This window comes from Astatotilapia calliptera, chromosome 14 (genome assembly GCF_964374335.1).
Source record: "Astatotilapia calliptera chromosome 14, fAstCal68.1, whole genome shotgun sequence".
NCBI classification, from domain to species: domain Eukaryota; kingdom Metazoa; phylum Chordata; class Actinopteri; order Cichliformes; family Cichlidae; genus Astatotilapia; species Astatotilapia calliptera.
Window position 1 is genome coordinate 18674497 of NC_137435.1, and position 22586 is coordinate 18697082.

At 39.5% G+C, this 22586-nt stretch overlaps 2 protein-coding genes across 5 annotated transcripts; both read left to right on the forward strand.

Moving 5' to 3' along the window:
• The first annotated feature begins 5183 nt into the window (after positions 1 to 5183).
• On the forward strand, positions 5184 to 8132 carry LOC113036788 (uncharacterized). 2 transcript variants are annotated; one of them, XM_026193277.2, is made up of 10 exons: positions 5184 to 5343; positions 5456 to 5761; positions 5852 to 5902; positions 6005 to 6037; positions 6189 to 6305; positions 6427 to 6451; positions 6563 to 6603; positions 6694 to 6738; positions 6842 to 6954; positions 7834 to 8132. In XM_026193277.2, the coding sequence occupies exons 1-10, from the start codon at positions 5295 to 5297 to the stop codon at positions 7963 to 7965; spliced, it is 912 nt and encodes a 303-aa protein (XP_026049062.2). In that variant the 5' UTR covers positions 5184 to 5294; the 3' UTR covers positions 7966 to 8132. The 2 variants fall into 2 exon arrangements, with proteins under 2 accessions (XP_026049062.2, XP_026049063.2); XM_026193278.2 differs by having other exon boundaries at positions 5193 to 5343; positions 6189 to 6299.
• Positions 8133 to 8191: 59 nt separating this feature from the next.
• On the forward strand, positions 8192 to 21858 carry nrgnb (neurogranin (protein kinase C substrate, RC3) b). Of its 3 annotated transcripts, none has more exons than XM_026192183.2 (9): positions 8192 to 8509; positions 8723 to 8802; positions 9792 to 9953; positions 11688 to 11840; positions 12877 to 13041; positions 13556 to 13599; positions 14329 to 15973; positions 19456 to 19611; positions 21233 to 21858. In XM_026192183.2, exons 1-9 carry the CDS (start codon positions 8356 to 8358, stop codon positions 21254 to 21256), a joined length of 2583 nt encoding a protein of 860 aa, XP_026047968.2. In that variant the 5' UTR covers positions 8192 to 8355; the 3' UTR covers positions 21257 to 21858. The 3 variants fall into 3 exon arrangements, with proteins under 3 accessions (XP_026047968.2, XP_026047967.2, XP_026047969.2); XM_026192182.2 differs by having other exon boundaries at positions 8339 to 8509; positions 8723 to 8805; XM_026192184.2 differs by lacking the exon at positions 12877 to 13041 and having other exon boundaries at positions 8339 to 8509; positions 8723 to 8805.
• The last annotated feature ends 728 nt before the right edge of the window (positions 21859 to 22586 follow it).

The following is a 22586-nucleotide window of genomic DNA, read 5'->3' on the forward strand; positions in this document are numbered from 1 at the left end:
ACACTCATTAAACCAGCTTAATGCTAACAAAAATCCATATCGTCATCATTCTCACATTTTTCTTTATGACTGACACACAATCACTGCTTACGGTGGGCAAGGTGAAGGTTTGGAGGTGCCCTGCTGACAGAACGAGCCCTCGGGACATATCAAGCAGTCATCTCTGCGTCTGTTACCCATTTGGATGCTGTAGGTGCCCTCAGGGCAAGGAAACTGCGTGCCATATGCAGTCCCTGGTGATGCAATATCGACATGATTATATCAACACGAATGACTCATGAATACAGCTCGGGTAGAGAAAACAAATCTCTTTCTACGAAATTAATTTCACATGGAAACCTGTATTTATCTCTAAGAGCATGCAATGCTCATAAAGGATAAAGAATGTTAGCTTTTTTAACACACACACACACATATATACATATATAACATATTCATGTTTACCTTCAGGACAGTAGTGTCCAGAGCTGCATCGACCTGATGGCGCTCCTGAACCAGCCAAACAGTACCAGCCATGTGGACATGGCTGGCACTCACTTTCAGCCTCCAATCCACTGTGACCGCTCCATGTACCCACAGGACATTTGTACTGGGTGGGGAACATAGTTCCAGCAGGACAATAATGTCCAGGAAAGCAGAGAAGTGGGGGTCTCTGGATATCTCCAGTTCCTGACAAATAAGAATTAACACAGACAAGTAGATTAAGGTGGCACTAATATATGACAACGTTATTAAACAAATATCAACATGTGACAAAACTTGCATTTTCTTTTGCATCGTCTTCTTTTTTCTTTTTTTTAATAATGACTTTTGTGGATTTTAGTTGTTTAAATGCGACATCTTTTAAAAAGAAGCAGTGATGATCAGTTCTTAGTTAAAACATTTACTGTAATGTGAATGTCATTTATTCCGGCTGATTAGCAAACTATAACAGTTGTGTAGTCGTAATCATAATGCATTTGAAGTCTAGAAAAACAGAAACCAAATATAATGTCTCATATCACAAATATATACACTCAGTTCACACAGTATAGTAATACAGTTGTATACATAATTGAGCTTTGTATGAAAACCTGACCTGAATTCATATCTTCAGATACTATGAAATATCAAAGAGTACTTTTAAAGGTTATCTGAACATCTATATGAAATGTCACCTCGAAGACAGGCATATCGTGCTGGACACTGCTGACACTGTGAGCGGTCAGTTAGGTCAGTGCGATTGCTCAGTGTCCCCGGTGGGCACGCATTGGATGGCGCGTTTGGTTTTGAAGACCCAGGAGGACACACAAACCTGTCAAGATACGGACAAATTGATCAAAGTCATAGAGTAACAATGTCAAGGTGGGTTGAAAAGGAGCAACATAAAAATCAATGTCTCAGTGGCTAAATGCAAAAGTTACAGGGCTCCCTTATGTCAGATTTACAGTACTCTAAACATAAGAATACAATAGCACTAAAGCATGCTTGATTAAAAAAAGAATAAAACAACAACATTTTTTTAATCTTGAGATTGCAACTTACCCTTGCATGCAGTCTACATCAGGGGCTCTCAGGGCTACCTGTGTGCAGGCCTTTCCTGCATAGCACTCTCTGCAATCAGCCACCTCATCCTGACCCTCTAAAGGGTTGAAGGAGCCCGGTGGACAGGGCACTGGGTCACTTGTCCCCACAGGACAGTAGAAGGCAGCAGGGCATTTGAGACAGTCTTTCACACCTGGGGGGGAAATCCTACTGTCATGGCAAAGATACTACAGGATTAAGGCAAACAGTAAATCTGCTCCATAAATTCCTATGCTGTACTCACTGCTTGTGCACATAGTTAGGTTTCTCTTTACAGTCACCCATCATTTTTCTATACTGGGCTCACTGCTACAGCTTGCCATCGGCAGTTGTTTTTATATTGCTAAATTAGATGTTTTTCTATTTGCCCTCTCAGTGTCCATCTGTTGCAATAAACAACACCTATATTTTTATATAATCACTGGGATTTGCTGTGATAGAGCGCTATAATATCATATTAGGCTGGGGCTTTTGTGAAGGAGTATAAATTCATTTCAAAAGAAAATATTTAGTTTGACATACTAAATATAAAACAGAGCTTTGTGTCTACTATAGTGTATATATAAATCAGTAATAATAATAATAATACTTATAATTAGTATTAATAATAATAATAGCATACTTAAACTCACTTATCGCCCCTTGATGAGGGGTGAAGGTGCCTGGAGGACATATAACTTCTTCCAAAGTACCAGCAGGGCAGTATCTACCCCGAGCACAGGGCAAACCAGGACTTGATGACCCTGTTTACAGATACGCACACACACTCTAAAATCTATATTTCATCTTATTTCTTCAACTATGAAAATAGTTACTTTCTGGGACACATCTTAATATTTTTGTCAAGTGAAGTCAGTTTGTTAATGCTGAGACTTACCTGCAGGACAGAAGCGTCCTTCCCTACATCTCTTGCATCCTGCCCTACTTGTCTGACCCAGTTGTTCCCCCGCTGTGCCAGTGGGGCAAGGTGACCCCTGCGGGGTGGCAGTGCCCTCTTCACAGTAATAGCCTTGTGGGCACAGGAACTGGGAGGTGGGTCTCTGTGAGGTACCTTCCAGACAGTAAAACCCTAGAGAAAAAGTATTTTTTATACAATGCTATGTATAACACTCTTCATAGAAGAACATTTTAAGAGGATATTATACAGTCATACAGTCCAGATAAACTATTACATTTGCTTTCCAAGGGTTAGGTATGTTATAGATATGATGAGACATACTCTTCTGCACATATATAGTTTTTGCACATGGACAAACAATTTTACCACTTGTCCAGATGCTTTGCCACCATTCCTTTACCTGCAGGACAGATTGTGCAGTCTCTCAGTCTCTGCAGGCCTTCTTTAGGGCCGTAAGTACCTGCAGGACAGGGTATAGCTACCCCTCCCACACAGTAATGACCTGCGGGGGTAAAACACAGGTACATTTGACATTTCTTTGGTAAGTAAAGGAAATTATAAGATGAATGATAACATGCAGCACTTAACACCAACCTAATGGACAGACCATACAACCAAACTCTTCTGTCACATCTTTGTATGTTCCTGGTCGACAGGTGATGGACTGACTGGCTCTGTGGACTGGCTGGCTCCAGCGGGGGGTTATAGCTCCACCACACAGTATGGATGTGTTATTACAGCTGCTGCAGTAACCCTGTCCAGGTGTAGAAGACCAACCAGGAGGACAGGGAAGTGGCTGAGACATTCCACTATCTGGACAGTAACTTCCTAAGAAACAAAGAAAAAAAGTGTTTTTTACATTTTTATGAGAACTTTTTAGTTGTAAATAAAGCTATTTATATCAAACTTCTTTAAATGTTTGGGAGCAGAAGATTTGTTTTGTTTGTCTTTTATACCTGCTGGACACTGCAGACACTGGATCGTACACATAGTAGAATAAAAGCCCAGAGGACAGTCGTTACACACGGTGTGATCTGGATTGGGCTCCTTGCCAGGTCCACACTATAAGACATGTTGACAAAAGAGAAGAAAAAAAAAGAATGCCTCAAATGCACAGAACGTTGGAGGATTTAACTTCTTATCCACTATTATTAGGTCTGACCCTATAAGGGAAACCCGAGGTGCAGACAGAATCCACAGGACAGCTCAGACACTGCAGGACCCCCTCTGGCGAATGCTGTCCTGGGGGGCATAAATAAAGAATCCCAATGGTTGGATCACATGAGAAGCCTGCAGGACACAGCTTACAATCCACTCGTTCCTCTGAACTGATGAGATCTGGAAAACAAGGCTGCGACATAAAGAAATGAGCAATAAGAGCACACATGATGACAACAAAACAGCTTTGTAACTAATTATTAATTCCTGCATCGCTCTGCAGTCACTTGTCTTCACTTTGGCTCTTCTATGGGCTCTGCTATGACAAGTCATCATACTGTAGTTGAAACATGCATTTTCTCTTAATTTGAAAACAAAGCATGAAGCCAGAAGTGTTTTTGTTGTTTTGTTTTGCATTAACATGTCTTACCTTGCAGTCAGTGATACTGCTCTTCCCTGTGTACATGTTGAATGTTCCTGCTGGGCATCTTTGCGGTGCAGACGAATTGCCAGAGCAGCTATAAAACAAAAATAATTTATAATTTGTATAATTTATTATCCATTTTATAGAAAACTCTCTTATTAGTGAAAGAATACAGATCTAACAGTTCAAAAATAGTTGATGACTCACAAATGACCAGAGGGACACTCTAAGCAAAGCTGGTTGAAGAAGTATTTTCCTCCTGGACACTGATCCACATCTGTTTCCTCACTGAGGGGGTAGTCTGCACTCCCTTCAGGCGTTACATAAATTATTGTTAGAACAATAGATAGAACATTCTCGTGTAGTCAGTGTGGTTTTGGTAGTTACTTAGTTTAATTTGTCAATATTTAAAAAGGAGTTGCTTACCTGAAGAAACTCCAGACTCCGTCCGCAGTAAAAAGATAGCAAAAGCTAAAGAGCAGCGCAGGTGTATTATTTCCCATGAACACATTATTGCTGAATCACTTAGAAGTTGGTAACAACTAAGTTAACGTTAAAGACTTAATGGAGTTAGTCTCCCAGAGTGATCGTTTAAAGACTTGAAAGTGAGAGGCCCCCAGCCACTAAAAGTGAAACGTGCATGAAATCTGATTCCCAGGTGGTTGCTTCAGCTGACAATAGTGTGCAGTAATGTTCGGTAACTATATCTGCTTCTTTCAATAATGCATGACGCGTTGAAGTTCACCTAGATGGTGTCTCTGCTGGTGGATCATTTAAATTATTTATGTTGCTCTTGTAAGTCATTAAGATGCAATAAAGAAGAAACTGTTTTTTTTAAGGTATTAAAAATGAAATTAAATCAATTCCATTGCCAAACATTAAATGTTTAATCACATAAGACCAATTATATTTTCACGAGGTAAAAATTTTAGGATAAATTATTTAATTACGGTGTAAAAGGAAATTCAAATGCAGCCTCTGTGGGTGCAGTGAGGACTAGTGGATCTGCAGACATTTTTGCGCCTGCACTTTGCAGGATGTCAGGTGCAATAAATGGAAAGTTATGAATATTTTTAAACAGCAACGTAATCTTTGGGTTACCACTTCCTGTACCCTCACTCAAGCGTTGGAACATGTGTGTGGGTACTTAAGTGTGTTTGTGCAGGTGCATGCATCACCAGCCTACAGGAGCACAACAGATCCAGTTTCATCTTTTGAGGCAGGAGAAAATTAGAAAAACAGAGAACAGCAATGAACAGCTCAATCTATCTCACTTTACTCTTTTTTTGGATGACACGAGGTAAAGTTTATATGATGTTTGTTATTGCCCTGGGCTTTAGATATTTCAAACACATTTATTTAGACAAATGCGCGCTATTTGAGGTAAAAAATTTTATTACCTTTCTTCACAGATTGTGTAAACTGTATTTACACGAAGACACCCATTGATTTAGTGACTGTGGAGTTGGGGGACTCCGTTACATTAAATTGCACTTACAATTGCTCCAGTGGATTCGTTCAAGGCTACTGGAGTAAAGCGCTCAACATCTTTGGCTGCCACATGATGTTTAGAGAAGGCAGCTTTTGCACAGTGTTTCTTTGTCTCACCAATGTGTCCGCGGGACATCTGAAAAACAACTACACTTGCTACACAGTAGATAAAGAGGATCCTCAGCTTCAACAAAAAACAGAGCGTCTCTTTTTGCTTCAGCTTCGAGGTAGATAAACTTTAGTTTATGCAAATATGTGCAGCTGCTCAATAAAGAGGTAAGCAAATTGGATTTCACTTTAACTTTTCCTTTTTTCAGCTCAGAGAAGTCTTCCAAACACAGATGCTCCAAAAAATTACAACAAAAATGGTAAGAAGCTGTGATTTGAAGAGATGCAAAATTTTTCATAGCTGTAGCTGAACATTTTTGAGCATGACTTTCATTTAATATATTGCATTCTTCATTCTTCAGCATCTTTTCCTGCCAAGCCAAATTCCCCTGGAGGTGAGATGGGACTCTGAAACAGTGGATATTATGAAAACTTTTAAAGAGAATCATTGTTACTTATTAACATCTGTATGGAGAAGGGAGAAGTAAATGTTTGCCTTTCGATCCAGTTCAGTCTAAGTTAATACTGTTGTTTCCATGTTAACAGGAGAATTTACTGGAATTAAGGTTTTGGCAACAGTTTCCGTAGCTGTAGCCCTGGTTCTTGCAGCATTGGCTGTATACTTGTGTTTTAATCGGAACAGACAGAACTGGAACGGTAAAGGTGATCACAAGATACTACACTGTGAACATACACCAGCTTTAAAAAGTTCTGAATGATAAAATATACACAACTGTGTCCGTATAACTATTTAACATTATATTGATAATATCTCATATTCCAGAGGAGCCTACTGTGTCCAAATTGGAGTGAGTACAATTTCAGAACTTCTCTTTATTTAAATCTGACTTCAATTACCTTTAAATGTTAGACTTGCAATATTCTTTATTGGGCCTTTTGCTATATGTTTTCCTTTTCAGCTTACCACAATCACCACATGTAGCCCAGCTACAGATAAAAGGTAAACAGTTTTAAATATCAAATGTAAAAGCGACAAATACGAGCTTCAATTTTTGTTCCTTCTATTATTCATACCTGTCCTATTTCTCAGGGTCAACACAAAGTGAAAGGGTGACTTTGAGGATTCCTCCACCAGGTAAGACAATCTCAACACTTTTCATTTGAATGACACCTTATCATCATCTACCCTATAGAAACAAAGACAATAACTAATGAAACAAATGCTTTCTCTGACCCAGATAATGAGAGTGATACTGAAGTTCCTTACGCTGACATTATGATCACCGTCCGTGGTGTCAGCACACCAGAACTCACTCAGGTCGGCTACCTGATAGCCGGAGACCAAAAAGAGGTGAGAGACAAAGTAGTAAACATGTTTGTTACTTGTGTTTCACTGAGCTCGAAATGTTATTTCCCATGCTCTATTACCAGCTACTTGCAGTGTGCTGCAGCTCACATACCTGTGCATGATTCTGAATTGCTAATTGCAGAATATATAAGCAATGAGATTCATTTTATATCAGAAACGTTCATGTGTTCATCTTACTTGTTCAAAAAGTTTCTTTTACTCATTTCATATGTGAGGAATGCTATAAATAAAGCTAAAGCAAAAATAGAATATTTTTTAAGGTTTTAAACAAATTGTGGCTTTTTTTTATTTACGTGTAATTGTAAGGCATGTGTGCAAAGCAATTTTTTGAGTGGTTACCTTCTTTTAAGTGGTTACCTTGTATAGATGTGCTTTGATAATTTAGAAGAAGAAAAAAACAGAAAAGCCTACAACCAGTATTTCTATTACCAGGGTTATTTTATCTAACTAAAGGTTAACTAAAAACTAAAAGTGGATGTGAAAACAAACAAACAAACTTTAATTAACTCAAAAACACAAACTTGAAAAACTAAATAACTAAAATTTAAAAAATAAAGGAAGTTTTAGTATTTGTTAGTTTGGTAAAAAAGAAAATGTTATCACAGCTTATCTGATGAGGTTTTGATTACTAAGACTTTGAATGTCTACAAGACTGAGTCAAGTTTTTTCAAAACGTTCTGTGTTTTTATTATAATACCTGTGCTGATTTCCATTAATCTTGCCCATATATACGTATATTTTAAAAAGTCTAAAACTGTAAATAAATAAATAAATAAAAGCTAGTAAAAAGTGCGAAAGTATAAAAACTCTGTTTATAGCACAAACACATTAGGGGTCTTTTTTATCCTTCTTCCCCTCCAGCGGTGGGGAGATAAACCGAGGTGTCACCTGCAGGCCTCTCGTTCAGCTGACAGACTGCATGTTCCCCAGGTCAGAGAGGTCAGCCGCAAGATGAGCACCAACTCTGAGTATGCAGTGATCACCTACGCCTGACTTCGACTGCTGCTGCAGAGGAATGTGAAGAAAAAATAGAGATATGTTTTTTATGTATATATGGTTTTGAAGGATGTATTTGTTTTCCATTTATGCTTTTTTTATTCTATTGTTCGCGTGGTGTATCTGTATTGAGGTTTATATTCAATAAAGCTGTCATTTCTTGACTTTCATGTCATTTGACCCTTCCTGATGGCCGTAGTAGCGCTAATCGTTGCTTAGAAACAACTATCAACAAAACACTCCGGGGTGAACAGTTGGTTTGGGGTTGCTGCCAGTTTTTAGGTATCCACTGTGACTAATTCATAAAAATTTTTGTTAAGGTTTCTGGTATTCTGAAGTCAGTTAATGAGAGTCGTTTAGAGCTAGACGTTTGTGCCCCCTTAAAAAATGGCAGTGCCTTTCTCAAACACTCACCTGCGGGTCCCGCGAGGATTTGGTACCATACTAGAGGGACTGACCCGTGAAGTCCTACGAGACCAGCCTGAAGACATCCCCAAATATGCCGCGCAGTACTTCGAAGCTCTTCTAAAAGAAAGACAAGGTAACTATAACTTTCTAACTTTTAACGTGATGAAGTAACAGTATGTCCCGTTCAAAGATTTGTGTATGTTTCTTTTCTTCGCTAAATACTTGTAATAGTTTGCCTATCATATTTCCCATAAGCTCCTCGAAATTACTAGCATGTCCTTGTGACTTTGCATAATGTAAATGAAACTGAATTGACCTGAAAAGTACGGCTTTTCTGTCATTGCAGAGAGTGGCATGGACCCTGCCGAGTGGGCTGCTAAACTGGAAGATAGATTCTACAACAACCATGCGTTCAAGAGCCCTGAGGTAGTTGTATAAGTTTAGGTAATGGTCGCACCATACTTGTGCAACCTCATTCCCCAAAGAGTTGGACTGCTGTGTAAACTGTAACACGAAACAACATGCAGTGATATACAAGATACTCAATAAGAAAAAAGAAAACCAACTCTGTGTTTACCTGAAAATGGTACCAACAGATATTAAAGGCTGAAAATAACTTTAAATTTAATTAGAATTTTATATAAATGTAATATCTGCTCATGTTTAATTGGACAAAACATTTTAAAAAAAATCACCAAGAAAACTGCGGGCTAATGTTCCAAAGACTGGTTTTGAAAGCATATGTTGCCTTTAGTTGCTCGGCATATTATTTCAACAGTTGTTGTTCTTTTTTGTCATATATTGTGGTTCCAATGGGCCAGAAGTTTTTATTGGATGACAGGTTTTAACTGCAAACAGGCCAGTTTAGTTCTCTGACCTATACTGCAAATGTGTGCTGTTGTAAATACAGTGCCTTCTCATTTTTATTTATTTTTTTAGTTTGTCGCACTCTAATGTTTCCAAGAAAAGATTTCATTTATTATGAGAAAAACCTACCTGGTGTCATGACATGGTCTAAAGAAACACAAGAACAGATAAGAAATAAGGTCTGCAAGTAAAAGACAAATAAAAGTCCACCTCAAAATGGCTCAGAAAAACAAAATCAAGGCTTTGGTGTTACCTAGTCAAAGTCTGGACTTAAATTAGATTGATTCCATTTGCTATGACTAATTTCCTTCGGGATTAATAAAGTATTCTGATTCTGAAAAACAGGCTGTTCATGCTGCAAAAACCCTAGTCCTCCAATGCGAAATAAAACAAAGACAAACAAGGTTAACTTTTTACAAAATGTGGTCCTGCAATCTGTGAAGCTTGAGATCCTGCCACCAGTGTTTGATAGAGAAAAGAAATCTCATGTGACCATTAAATCTGCTCCTCTACCATCATAAACTAGTACTTGTTGGTCTTCTAAACAGGAGGAGTGCAGCCAGTCCCAGAAGAAGGAGGACATTGTGGACATCATGGACATCCCCCTGGATGATCCCGAGGCCAACAGGGCTGCTGCCAAAATTCAGGCTGGCTTTCGTGGCCACATGATTCGTAAGCAGCTGAAGCCAGAGGTCAAAGAAGGAGATAAGGTGAGCAACATTGTGTTCAACAGCAGCCAGTTGGACTGAGCTTGGGTATGAGAGATATAAGGCAGTTAATGAGTTGTTTAAGCATAAACCAATTAAACATTTTAGGGAAAATTTTCAGAGTTTAAAAAAATGAATTTGCTAAATAAAAAGTTTGATATTGTCTTTGATGCAAGAGGAAATTTTAAGGGAAAAACTCAGTTTTACAAAAGATAAAGGAGTGTTCTGAGAATTAAAGCAAAAAAAAAATTATAAGTGAAACTAATTATTTTTTCTTCCTCATTCTTCAAACTTGGATCAAGCTCATTGCACCACAGACTTAAGCACAGTCATAGTAAGGACATTTGCAGAGACATTTCCATGAATTGGACAGCCTGTTCAACAGCAAGACGGCAAAGATCCAACTTTAGTACTACTCCTACATTGCAATAGAGAGACCAATATGACCATTGCTTCTTACAGTCTTGCTGCTGTGTTTTATCGAGAGCACTTTTTGAGTCTTGGGTCTGTCTGATGAAATAATGAGGTTTAAGGACAAAAACACAATTTTTCTCTCATTTCTGGAAATATTCATGACTATTCGAGGATTAATTGCACTAATGTGCCATCTTAATAAAACATCTCTTGAGTCCTACCATTAAAGCAACTGAATAATCAGTACATGATAAGCAAACAAATTTTATGCATGGTCTTAGGCAATTTAACATAGTTTGATGTTTTAGGTATGCTCCAAAAACAGTTTTCCATTTACACAGTAGAGAAAAAAAAATCAGTTTAAATGGTATATTCGTCTTCTTCTTCTGGCTATTCTTGTTAGAGCTCACCACAGTGGATCTGTTTCCATCTCACCCCATGGTCAGCATCCTCCTTTATCACAGACCCCCGGCATGTCCTCCTTCACTACATCCATAAATCTTATCTGTGGTCTTCCTCTTTTCCTCCTGTTGGATAGCTCCATAATTAACTTCTTTTGTCCAGTACATCTTGCCTCTGTTCATGTCCTAACCACTCTAACGAGCCTTGCCTCTCTAACTTTGTCTCCAAGCTGCTTTACCTAAGTTGACCTTCTGATATACTCGATTTTATGCTCTCCTTCTGTCACAAATCATCTCTGACACTCATCCCCTCCCACTCCACCCTGCCTGCACTCTTTTCTTCTTAAACTCATATACCTTCGCTACCTCTACTCCTTGCAGCTTCACTTACACCTGTCTCCCTCGTATTCACACATATGTAATCTGTTTTGCTTTCCTTCTCTCTCACTGCCTCCTAACATGCCTTCCGCCTTTACTCTTCATTTGTCTTTGGCTAACAGTAGCACAGTTTCCACCGGCACCCTGTTGGCAAACAGCACCAGAGGCGGTCATTGTTAACCTGGGCCCCAGCTGATCCGGTATGGAAATCTCATTCTTGATGTTTGTTCGATTTGGCAAAGATTTTAAACTGGATGCCCTTTCAGCAACCATCCCCATTAATCTGGGCTTGTGACTAGAAGTACACTGGTTTGAGGTGACAGTGAGCCCAACTGCAGTTATCTAAAGCCGATGAGAAGCTCTGCAAGCACAGTTCACTCGAGTCAAAAAAAGACTGTACAGCATCTATGGTTAACTTTAGAAAATATGGTCCTGCGGTCTGTTAAGCATGAGGTTCTCCCACCAGTGTTTCACACAGCAAAACTTTCTCATATAAGCATGAAATCTGCTCCTCTACCATCATACTTTGTGGTTCTCTTCACAGGAGGAGTGCAGCCGGCCCCAGGAGGAGGACATCATGGACATCCCCTTGGATGATCCTGAGGCCAACAGAGCTGCTGCCAAAATTCAGGCTGGCTTTCGTGACCGCATGAATCGTAAGAAGCTGAAACCAGAGGGCAAAATAGAAGAGGAAAAGGTAAGTAAAATTGAAGATAGCAGCCAGGGGGCCTCAGGTCAGTGGTGTTCAACTTTGGGATAAGACATGTAAGGCGGTTAAAGAGGGCTAATCCTATCAGGTACAACAACTACACTTAGTGAAATAGGTAAGTTATAAGCAAACTGCCACTTACATTCATCCTGTTGTATTTTACACAGAGCACTTTTGAGTTTTCCCAGTTTGCATTTGAGGTTTTATGAAGTAATGAAGTTTATGAACAAAAACACAATCTTTTTTTCTCATAAATTCAAGACTTTAAACCTCATATAAATATTCAAGACTGTCTAAGGAGGCTGAAAGTTTGTAACATAAAAATAGCCATGATGTGCCATCTTAGGAAACAGTCTCTTGGGTCTTGCAGCTAAAGCAATTCAATATTCTATATAAGATAAGAAAACAACTTTTGGCATGCTCTTCAATAATTATTAGCGTAGTTTGATGTTTCAAGGTGGTTCCATTTACTCCATAATGCAGGAACACAGGCCATTTTTTCCCATTTACACTCCAGGAAAATATTTCCTCTAAATGGTATACATAATTAAATACACCTTTTAGAGCCTTTTTGAGGCTAAGTGAGATTAATGAAAGACGTAGCTGACTAATTTAACCACAGGTGATTTAATCTTTCAGGGGGTTTTTCTGGTATATCTGCTTCCAGATATACTTTAAAACTGCTAGTGATAAAACATTTTCATCAGAGCTTTTTCACAGATGTTTGTAAAGGCAGATTGAGTGGCTGCTGTTTTATTTTCTACACCTGTGGAAATGGTGTTGGCTTTTGAAGTGACAAAGAGCCCCATTGCACTTACGTAATAACAAGAATAACCACAATTTGTTTGCTGTCAAAAAAAGCAAAACAAATGTGCAGCTATATGGTTAACTTCACAAAATATGGTGCTGCAATCTGTTAAGCATGAGATTCTTCCTCCAGTGTTTGATGAAGAAACTCGTTCCCATATGAGCATGAAATCTGCTCCTCTAGCATCATAAATTCATACTTGGTGGCTCTACACAGGAGGAGGGCATCCAGCCCCAGAAAGAGGAGGACATTGTGGACATAATGAACATCCCCCTGGATGACCCTGAGGCCAACAGGGCTGCTGCTAAAATTCAGGCTGGCTTTTGTGGCCACATGGATCGTAAGAAGCTGAAACCGGAGGGCAAAATAGAAGAGGAAAAGGTGAGCAACACAGGAAATGTGTTTAACAGCAGCCAAGGGGACTCAAGTCAGTGTTGTTGAACTTTAGGATAAGAGATATAAGACAGTTAAAGAGGGCTAATCCCATCAGGTGCAACTATACTTAGAGATCTAAGGTAAGTCATGGAGAAAATGGCTATTTAAGCATAAACAGTTTTATTCCTTTTTGGAAAAAACTTTCTGAGATTAAAGTAATAGATTTGAACTGAAAGGTTTGGGGTGATGTTTAAGGGTTACATTTTAGGTGATTTATTGTCCCTTTCTTAAATTAAAAAAATATATATCGCCACACGGCTGCCAATCAATATACAAATCAGCACGGCATTTTTCAGAAGATATTAACAATTCTCAATTTCAGCACTCGACGTGATGTCTTTCTTCCAACTAATTATAGGGTTTAAATCATTTGCAAATCAAAGCAGATTGTTTCTGTTCAGCAGCTACTTTCAGTTCACTGTTGCAGACTTTTCTTTGTGTCTGTTTGTTTGTTTTTCAGACTAACACTTCAAAAGAAACAGCAACAGAGGTGACCGTTTCCAAGTGAGTCTCATGTGATGTGCAGTCAGGAGGCGCGAGTGGAAAGGGAGAGGAGGAACGAGAGGGAAAGGACAGAGAGGAGTGATGATGATGAAATACAGCATCGTTTTTTTGCTGCTGAAGTGCTTCTGGAGTCATTTGGTTTAAGGTTTTTTATTGTTTTTTTTTGTAGGCACAGTTGTGGTTTTGTGTCGCTGTGGAAAACTAGAAAAGAAAAGTCACGTGACTGCAGTTATCCTCGCAATAAAACTGATATTTTTTTGACATGCACTATAACAGTCTCATGGAAGCTGAACGTTTTTAAAACCAGAAATAATCAGTATTTTAAAATCAATGCTGTAGTGTAAGAAGGTTTGCAATTAATTAATGTTGCTAATGCAGTATTAAGCTTACATTTAGTTCATTCTCTTTATTTAATAGCCACACATCCTATAGAAATTTGGCATTTTCAGGGGATGTTATCAAGAAAAGGGAAAATACATTGTGGAACAAAAGCTTAGAATACCAGAAACTCATCAGCTTAGTAATGGAATCACTGTTAGATTTGCAGTGCCAAGGTTGAGGAGAAAGGGAAGAACTCATCAAAAAAAGACCACCAGCTGCAGGAAGATAAGCATAATTTCCAGATGAGTTTTACAGAGGCATCATTACATGTTCTCTTTTGAAAAGCATTGTTTTGCTCTGTCATTTCATGAGCATTTTAATTACATAAGTTCTATTTTTACTTTTTAGAGAAAAATCATTTGAGTCCCGAATTGAAGACAAATCAAGTCGTTCAGATGAAATCTCGCACCCTAATGTCTCAAAAAAGACTGAAAACACAGACAATGAAGAGTCAGTCTACAGGTTCCGAACAGCAGCTGCACAGTCAGAGGAACCGAGTGGCACAGACAACCAAAGCGATCCAGCAGTAACTGTATTTGATCAAGTTGACAGGGCGGCTAATAAAACTGTTCCAGACCAAAATATACCTCACTTTGAGTTAGAGCCCACTGACTTGTCATCATTCAGAGGGCTGTCAAATGTGGATGTGTGTGCTCTGGAGTTAATAGCATCAGAAGATGAGGAAGTTAACAAACAAGGACCAGCAGTTGCACACGAGGAGCTTGTCGATTCAGGAGAAGAGGAAAATACTGAAGTTGTAGAGCCAGTGGAAGTCATTCAGTATTCTGGCCTAGCTGATGTGGATGTGTGCGCTGCAGAGCTTGAAGGAACAGAGGGAACAATGAAAGGAGCAACTGCTGAGAATGTTACACGTGTTAGTGAAGAAAATCTGAAACACCAGCCGGAGGACATTCTTGTAAAATCGTCAGTGGCTCAAGCTGAAATCACTGAGAACAACCGAGAACAAGCAGAGGATCAGCCAGACAAAGGAAACGAGGAAAGAACAGAGACTGAAGCTTATTCTGGGGAGACTCATGAAAGTGTAGCTCATAGCAGGGGTAGCTTAGATGGTAATGTTATTCCAAAGGAGGATTCTTTGGTTGAAATTAGCTTTGAAGATGTTCCAGAAGCTCAGCAGATTAGTAAGGCTGCGGAGAAACAGCCAGAGGAACAGAGTTCAACAAATGCCTTACAGATGGATGTATTAGAAATGCGAGAGAAGGAAGAGTCAGAGGACACTACTGCAATTCCAACTGGCCACTGTGTTGCTGATACACAAGGCAGCCATAAACATGAAGCTGAAAAGGGAGTTAACAGGGCCAAATGGACAGATGACCTCAATTTAAGTGATGATGATGATGATGATGAAAAGGAAAAAGGTGAGGACACCAGCTCATTAAATCAGCATAGCACAGAGGCAGAAAAAGAGAACCAAGAGTATGAAACCAATCCTGCAATTGAAAATAATGAGCAGCTAAGTGAGGCCTTATTTCTCAAGAGTGAAGATTCAGAAAAAGAGACAGGCTCAGATGACCCTGATTTCAAAGAAGGCCACATGACAGATGTGGTTGGAGGAGATATCGAAGAAACTCACAAGAAGGTTTACAGCAAGACAAGGGATCAGGAAATTAATGATGGTGGGGCGGAAAATAATTCATCACAAGCAACCCAGTCAAATACATCAATGGCTAGAATGGGGGCAGAGAGAGAAGTCTTTGAGGAGAGAGCGCAACATCCACCGGAGAACGAGGAGAGTCGAATAACACTTGTATGGTCGCAGCCAGAGGACACAGTGGAGGAAAAAGAGGTCACATCAAAGGAAGGAGAGGAACTTGGAGAGGGGATGACTGACTCTGAAATACAAGAGAAAAGTGCCATGATGCATGAGGAGGAGAAAATCACGCTCCCTCACAGTGCAGATTGGGCTGCTGATGTCCACCAAGGAGAAGAAAGGCTACCTGAGGACACCACAGTGCAAGAGAGTACCGACAAGGTAATCTTGATTCTTTTTAACACTGGGTGTTCACTCCTCCCTTTATCGTTAAAATGTGAAAGCTACTTTGCATCTTAAAGGTATTAATTAATAATTGTACACAGTAAAGACATGACCCTATTAAAAAATTAGCAATAAACTGAGTTTAACACGCGCCCTGGCAGCTAACTTCATGGCCTCCACTTTCTGTTAGCCAGCTGAGGATGAATGTTTGACACAGAGATGGCTTTAGCTAGGCTACAGTTTGTTCTGTTTCCATTCCTGTCTCAGGTAGCCTATATAAATAACCTCTGTGAGGACAAGCCTGATCAACAGAGGCCTTCATTTTCTTCTCCCTCGGTGGATCTGGGGGTGGGTGATTGAAAATACCTTCGAAATAGTTCCTTTTCTGGATGACTTATGGTAGTTTGCACTTATACTTTGAATGTCATTATCTCAGCTGAAATCTACAGGAATTTCACATTCAAAGTTAAGCGCAATCAGTCTTTTTTTCACATTTGGGCACGCGGAAGAGGCCGTCGGAGGCCTTCACTCCTGCCGCACTCCTCCTGGGAGCCTCCACTGCCTCCACAGATTGAAGCTTGATTCTCTAATCTGTCATCATAAAAGACCAACTAAACAATTTGTCTTGTGAATTAAGCCTGTAATTTTTTTTATTGCTGTCACAGTTAGCCCCGTCTGATTTGTCTGGACCAACAGGACTCCAAACACACACGCGCGCACACACACACGCACACAAAGTAGGAGTGTAGGAAGGGGTACTGACTATGTTACTATGGTAACCCCTCACCATCCTGCTCTCTTCATGTCGTCATGGAATTAATAGGAGATGGTGATGCTGATAGTTGCTAGGCACCCTCTGTATCAGTAATCTACCTTTTAATAACAGTTTTAACCAAGTGATTAAACATGAGTTTCTGTATTTGCCTACCTAGCGATGGATTTGACTTTAGCTGAAACACAGCAAAACTGTGGAGTGTATAAATGTAAATCCAGCTGCTCAAGCAGTAACCTAGCAGCTCTCCCCTGTAATGTTGGACTGTTATGCTTTTAACTGTCTATTTACAACTGCCCACAACGAAATTCCTATACATTAATCATCTCAATACTGTGTTAGATGCACTCATGAAAGCAGGATCGACTTCTTAATTCATTCCAGTGAGTATAAATATAAATACCCAGTTTGAGAAAGTTAGCTGATCGATAAAGCAGGTCAGCCCAGTGAAATTAGGCGTTTGCATAACTTAGCATATTGTCTGAATGTGAATGGCAAGCAAACCAGCAGGAGTGAGTTAATGTCAGAGATATAACTCAGATAAATGGATGTTTTCTGTTTCTCCCTCTCTCTCCGTCTTGTCTCTGAGGCTGGCAGAGGAGTGTGGGCGGCTATACCAGCTGGGATCAGAGGGATGGAGAGGGCTGTTAGCTCACTCTGCCTCTAATAAATTTATAACACCTCCTAGTGTAAAATAGCCCAAGATGCTTACACAGTTTTATTTTCACACTATTTGTAGAATTTTCAAAGTCAGCATTTATTGTTTTATGGCCATCTGGTTAACATAGTAATTCCAAGTTTGTCACTTGTTTTTATTTGGGGAGTTTGTTATTGTAACACTGCAACTTGTGTGAATTTTAATGGTGCTTGGTGCATGTGGTAGTCTTTCCTAGTTTGCATCCAGGATGAATTAAGTTGTGGGAAAAACTGTCAAGCTATAAATTGCTGAGAGAGAAATAGAGCACAGTCCAGCCTGTTTCGTTTACTTCAGTCATCAGGTTGTTCTTAGTGAATGTTAAGCTCTGTTACATGTTTGTAACTGTAAAATGAACACAGTAGGTCAGAAACCCTAATGAGACTGAAAAGATGAACACATGCTGTTATGTTTGTAGGAGGTCTCTCTTTCTCTCCCTCCCTTCCTCTTCCTCTCTCAATCGTTCCCTTGCTGCCGCTCTCCCTCTCTCTCCCTCTCACTGTATGTCTCTCCCTCTCACTCTGTGCGTGAGCGGGTGTTACTGAACATACAGTGATTGTTAGTAAGAGCCAGTGAGACATCTGTATTATACCGGAGACTCGTTTAAAGAGAGCTTTTGCTTGGTCCACATAGAAATTCGGGCACAGAAGTCATAGCAGGTCATCTCACCTGAAGACTGAAATCATCTCTGAGAGTAAGAAATGGACTGTCATAACGTAAGTACGAGCTTCAGATGAACTTTTTCAAAAATATTTTTCGATCTATTTTTAGGCACTGATCAGTTTTCCAGGTGGATGCATGTACAGTTATAGTTTGTTAGTTGCCAAATGTGGTTGTCCTCAGATGCACACCGCTGTGTGTGTTTTTCTTTTTGCCTTGAGTGCAGTATATGGTAACCACTGTGGTTTCATGGTCCTCAAATAATGATATTTTTTTTCCACATAAAGGCTTGTTATAAAACTATTTCGAGCTATTTTCATCACATTAAAAGAGAATTTTCACCAGAATATTTCAAATCAATCTGAGTCAGAATAAATCAAAGAGCCCTCGAGGAACTCAATAACAGTAAGACTGAGAAGGTGTGTTGCCAGAAAAATCCAGTGCAGCAGCAACCCTGCACCTCTGCTGCTGTGAAAGATCTGGATTCGGGCTGCTCAGTGAGCAGTCAGACAGAGAGGCTAATGAATGCTGGCTGAACAGGTGGGTGGTCACACTCCTACACTGGAGGGGTTTCACTGGAGACATGATGCACTGCTTCACTGAGGTAGTGGGATGACAGTGGGATCATTCTGTGGGCTGCCTTTGTGTGAAATGTCAGTCTGTTACCATAAGCGAAGCACGGGGTGTAGCTGATATGCGTTTGCCACACGATTTGAATTGGTGTTTACATAACTCGTCGACAGCTTTGGCACTCTTCCACTGACAGTTTGTGACAAGCCAGAATTTCCACCCACCCTATGTTTCCTTTGGGACAGTGGATTCTGTACTTTTAGTGTCTGAACGAGAGGCTGCTGTGACTGCGACGCTTTCGCTGGGTCATCCTTTTTTTTTTTTTTTTTTACGCTGAATGCGGCAGAATTACAAGTTTATCTTTTCTTTGAAAGGTGACTTCTAACTTCACTTAAGCTTTGCTTGATGAAACTACAGTTATCCACAAACATTAAACTACCACGCAGTCTTTTTCATCAATTTTGTGCATTGCTTTATGTTTTGTGATATGAGAGATAATGGCTTTTCCAGGCTAAACGATGAAATCAGCAGTATTATATGCTGTATGTGACAAGAGGGGAAAGAGTGAGGAAAAAGCGGGCCATTGACCTCCTAAGAGCCCCAGTGAAGTTGTGTAACAAGAATGAACAAGTTGCTTGCTGTCAAAAAAGACAGTGCAACCTATATGGTTAACTTTACAAAATATGGTCCTGCAATCTGTTATGAACATGAGATTATCCCACCAGTGTTTCATGAAGAAAAACATGAAATCTGTTCACTCATACTTTGTGGTCCTCTACACAGGAGGAGTGCAGCCGGCCCCAGGAGGAGGAGGACATAATGGACATCCCCCTGGATGATCCCGAAGCCAACAGGGCTGCTGCTAAGATTCAGGCTGGCTTTCGTGGCCACATGACTCGCAAGAAGCTGAAGCCAGAGGACAAAACAGAAGGGGAGGAGGTGAGCATCACTGGGGATGTGTTCAACAGGTCAGTGGTGTAGAATCTAGGGATAAGACTTTAAAGGTAGCCAGCCCCAAAAGGAGTGAAATAAGGTAAGAGAACAGGTAAATTTATGAGGAAAAAAATTACAGTACTCGGAAAAACAAGACTTTTTCTTTATCACTTTGCAGATTCGTGTCAAACTTGTCACACCACACACTGCTGTAAATGACCTGATTATGTCATAGCCTAATTTGTAATCGAAATAACGAAATTTTACATTTTTGCTGTGAATTGCACAGCTTGTTCAACGGCAAAATGGCATGATGAAGGGATGAAGCCGGATCTAATCCAGTTTTTTTAATCGATTTTTTTTTCTTTAATTCAAAACTTTGTCCTCCTCTTTTTTTAGAAGGTATAATCTTGGAAATATTCAATATTATCCAAGGGGAATAAGACCTTGTAACATAACAGTGACACTAAAGTGCCATTTTAGTAAACTGTCTCTTGAGTCTTGCAGTTAAAGCAATTTAATATTCTCCAAATGATAAGCAAGCAAATTTTAGGCTTACTGTTAAATAATTTAGCACAGTTTGATGTTTTAGGGATGTTCCAAATGCTGCATAATGCAGGAACACGAGCCATTTTTTCCCCATTTACACAGCAGGAAAAGAATCCATTTAAATTGTATACATAATTAAATACAACTATTAGAGCCCTTTGAGGCTCAAACCAAGTGTGATTAATGAAATACATATCTGACTCATTTAGCAACAGATGATTGACTCTTTGAATTATTTTTTTCTGCTACATGAATCTCTTTCCAGATTTACCGTGAACGCGCCAGTGATAAAAGACTTTAATCCGAGTTCAGTTTAGTTTCAAAAATGTCAAGCTACATTGTCACAATAGATGCTTTTTTTTTCTTTCTTTTTTTTGTAAGCAACTGGAGAAGTGTGAAGACTTGTTCTGTTTCAGCTCGAGCACACGCTGCATTTAGATGGATTTTCTGCCTTCTGCAAACCAAGATCAAAGATAAAAACAGTAAAAGTTAAACTCCCGAATCTGCACATCTGCGTTCCTTCAAATCATAGTTTGTCTTTTTAAATCTGGACCACTGGAAACTTTTTGAAGATATAAAACTTTTGAATCCTAGCTCTCAAAATGCCACTTTTTTCCCCCTGTGAGACAAAAGAGCTTTTTCTTTGGGGATGAGGTTGACACAAGGTGTCTACGTCAGTGATTCTTCCTAACCCAGTTGCTGGCTGCCTTGTATCCTTATGTAGGAGAAGTATTTATAGCTTCAGGTGCATTAGGTACACTATATGCTTTAAAGGGCCAAGCAGAATTAATGGGCCTGTCGTACTGGAACCAAGCGTCACAAGCACCTCCCACAGGGGCAGACCCCCTTTTTTACAGCTGAAGTGCTCGTCAGTTTTATCGGCCATGATAAGGAATCAAGTTCTAAGCGTTGCATTATCTCTTTAAAATTAAACATATATTTTAATCATATTTGTTATATATATTCATCGTAAGAGTCATATTTCTTGGAAATGAACCGCCCTTAAATAGAAACTCAGTTTAAAGTTTCCTTCAAGTCCTATACGGTGCATAACTGCCATGCCGGTTTCTGTTTTTAGAGACAGGAAGATCGGGGGCAGTAGAGAGAGACGACACATCTGTGCCAGAGCAGTGACACCCCTGTCCCGACCTGGATGAAGAGAAAGAGGCAAAGCAAGGTAGTGAGAGACAGCCGGCATACGCTGGCTAGGCTGGCTTTCAGGCAGACCTTTTTACCCCAGGAGTCTTTTTTCAACACAAATTAGCAGTAGAAAATGAACAGTTTTGAGGGTGTGTTATGTGAATCTTTTTTCCCCTTCTCTTTTTTTTTTTTGTGAACTTTAACACTCCTTCTCTGCTTCTTCAGCAGCCTCATCAGTACGGATGTCTTTGACCCAGAATTTGCAACTCACTGCATGTACTTGTGAAACTTCTGGTAGTGTGCTAGTTTTTAGACGATGATCTGTGAAAGTGAAAATGAATGTCCTCTAAATGCTAAACAGAGCTTTTTTTTCCTTTCTTTCTTTTTTTTATGGATGGATCACTTCATATGCTCTGTGTGTAAACCTCGTACGCATCACGTTGGGTGATTAGTGGCTTAAAAAGACTTCTTATTTTGCATTGTTTCCTGATGTGCTTGTATCTTGACAGTTCTTGACCTATTTGACTTGCTTACAAGACTGATTAAAACATCAAAAGAAAAGTAGCTATGTATGTTCTATTTGTTTATCCTTTTGGTCACATGGTTAGTGAAATCGTTCTTTCCACATTTCCAAGCATTTTCTATAAATCTGATCTTCCAGAACAGTACGCATGCAGTAATTTACACTCCTCTTTATTTGTTTCTCCAGATGCATTTGGTACAGCTTTAAATAATAACACACTGGTTCAGTATGCTCTGTTGTTGTGTTGGTGGGATTTACTTGTTTGACTTCTGTTAAATCGGGTGTGTAGAAATCCTTTGTCCCTGTATGCAGAGGCTTCATGCTTAAAAAAAAAAAAAAAAAAAAAACCCACAAAAAAACTGAATAGTACCTTGCTGAACTTCGGTGTAGAGACGTGGCATTACACTAATAAATCCACCTTAAATATTCAGTGAGATGTCTGCTTTAAAGTGTCTGTCACCTCAGTCTTTGTCCGTGAATTAAATCCTTGATATTTTTGGTGTTTTTTGTAAACATTACAGGAGCCAAAGCAGCTCATTTTTCTGTGGAACATAAGCAAGGCTGGCAATTAAAAGCAGTTTCAGTGAAGCTGAAATAGTGTTCTAACAACAACTCTAATGAATGATTAACACAAAACTCTTTTGTACTAAAAATGTTTTTTTAGATGTTCAGATCATGTAAATCCACCAGCAGTTGCCTTGTCATAAACACTCTCTGTGTATATCCGTTTTACATTACATGCCAAAATCACAAAAGAATAACACAATTT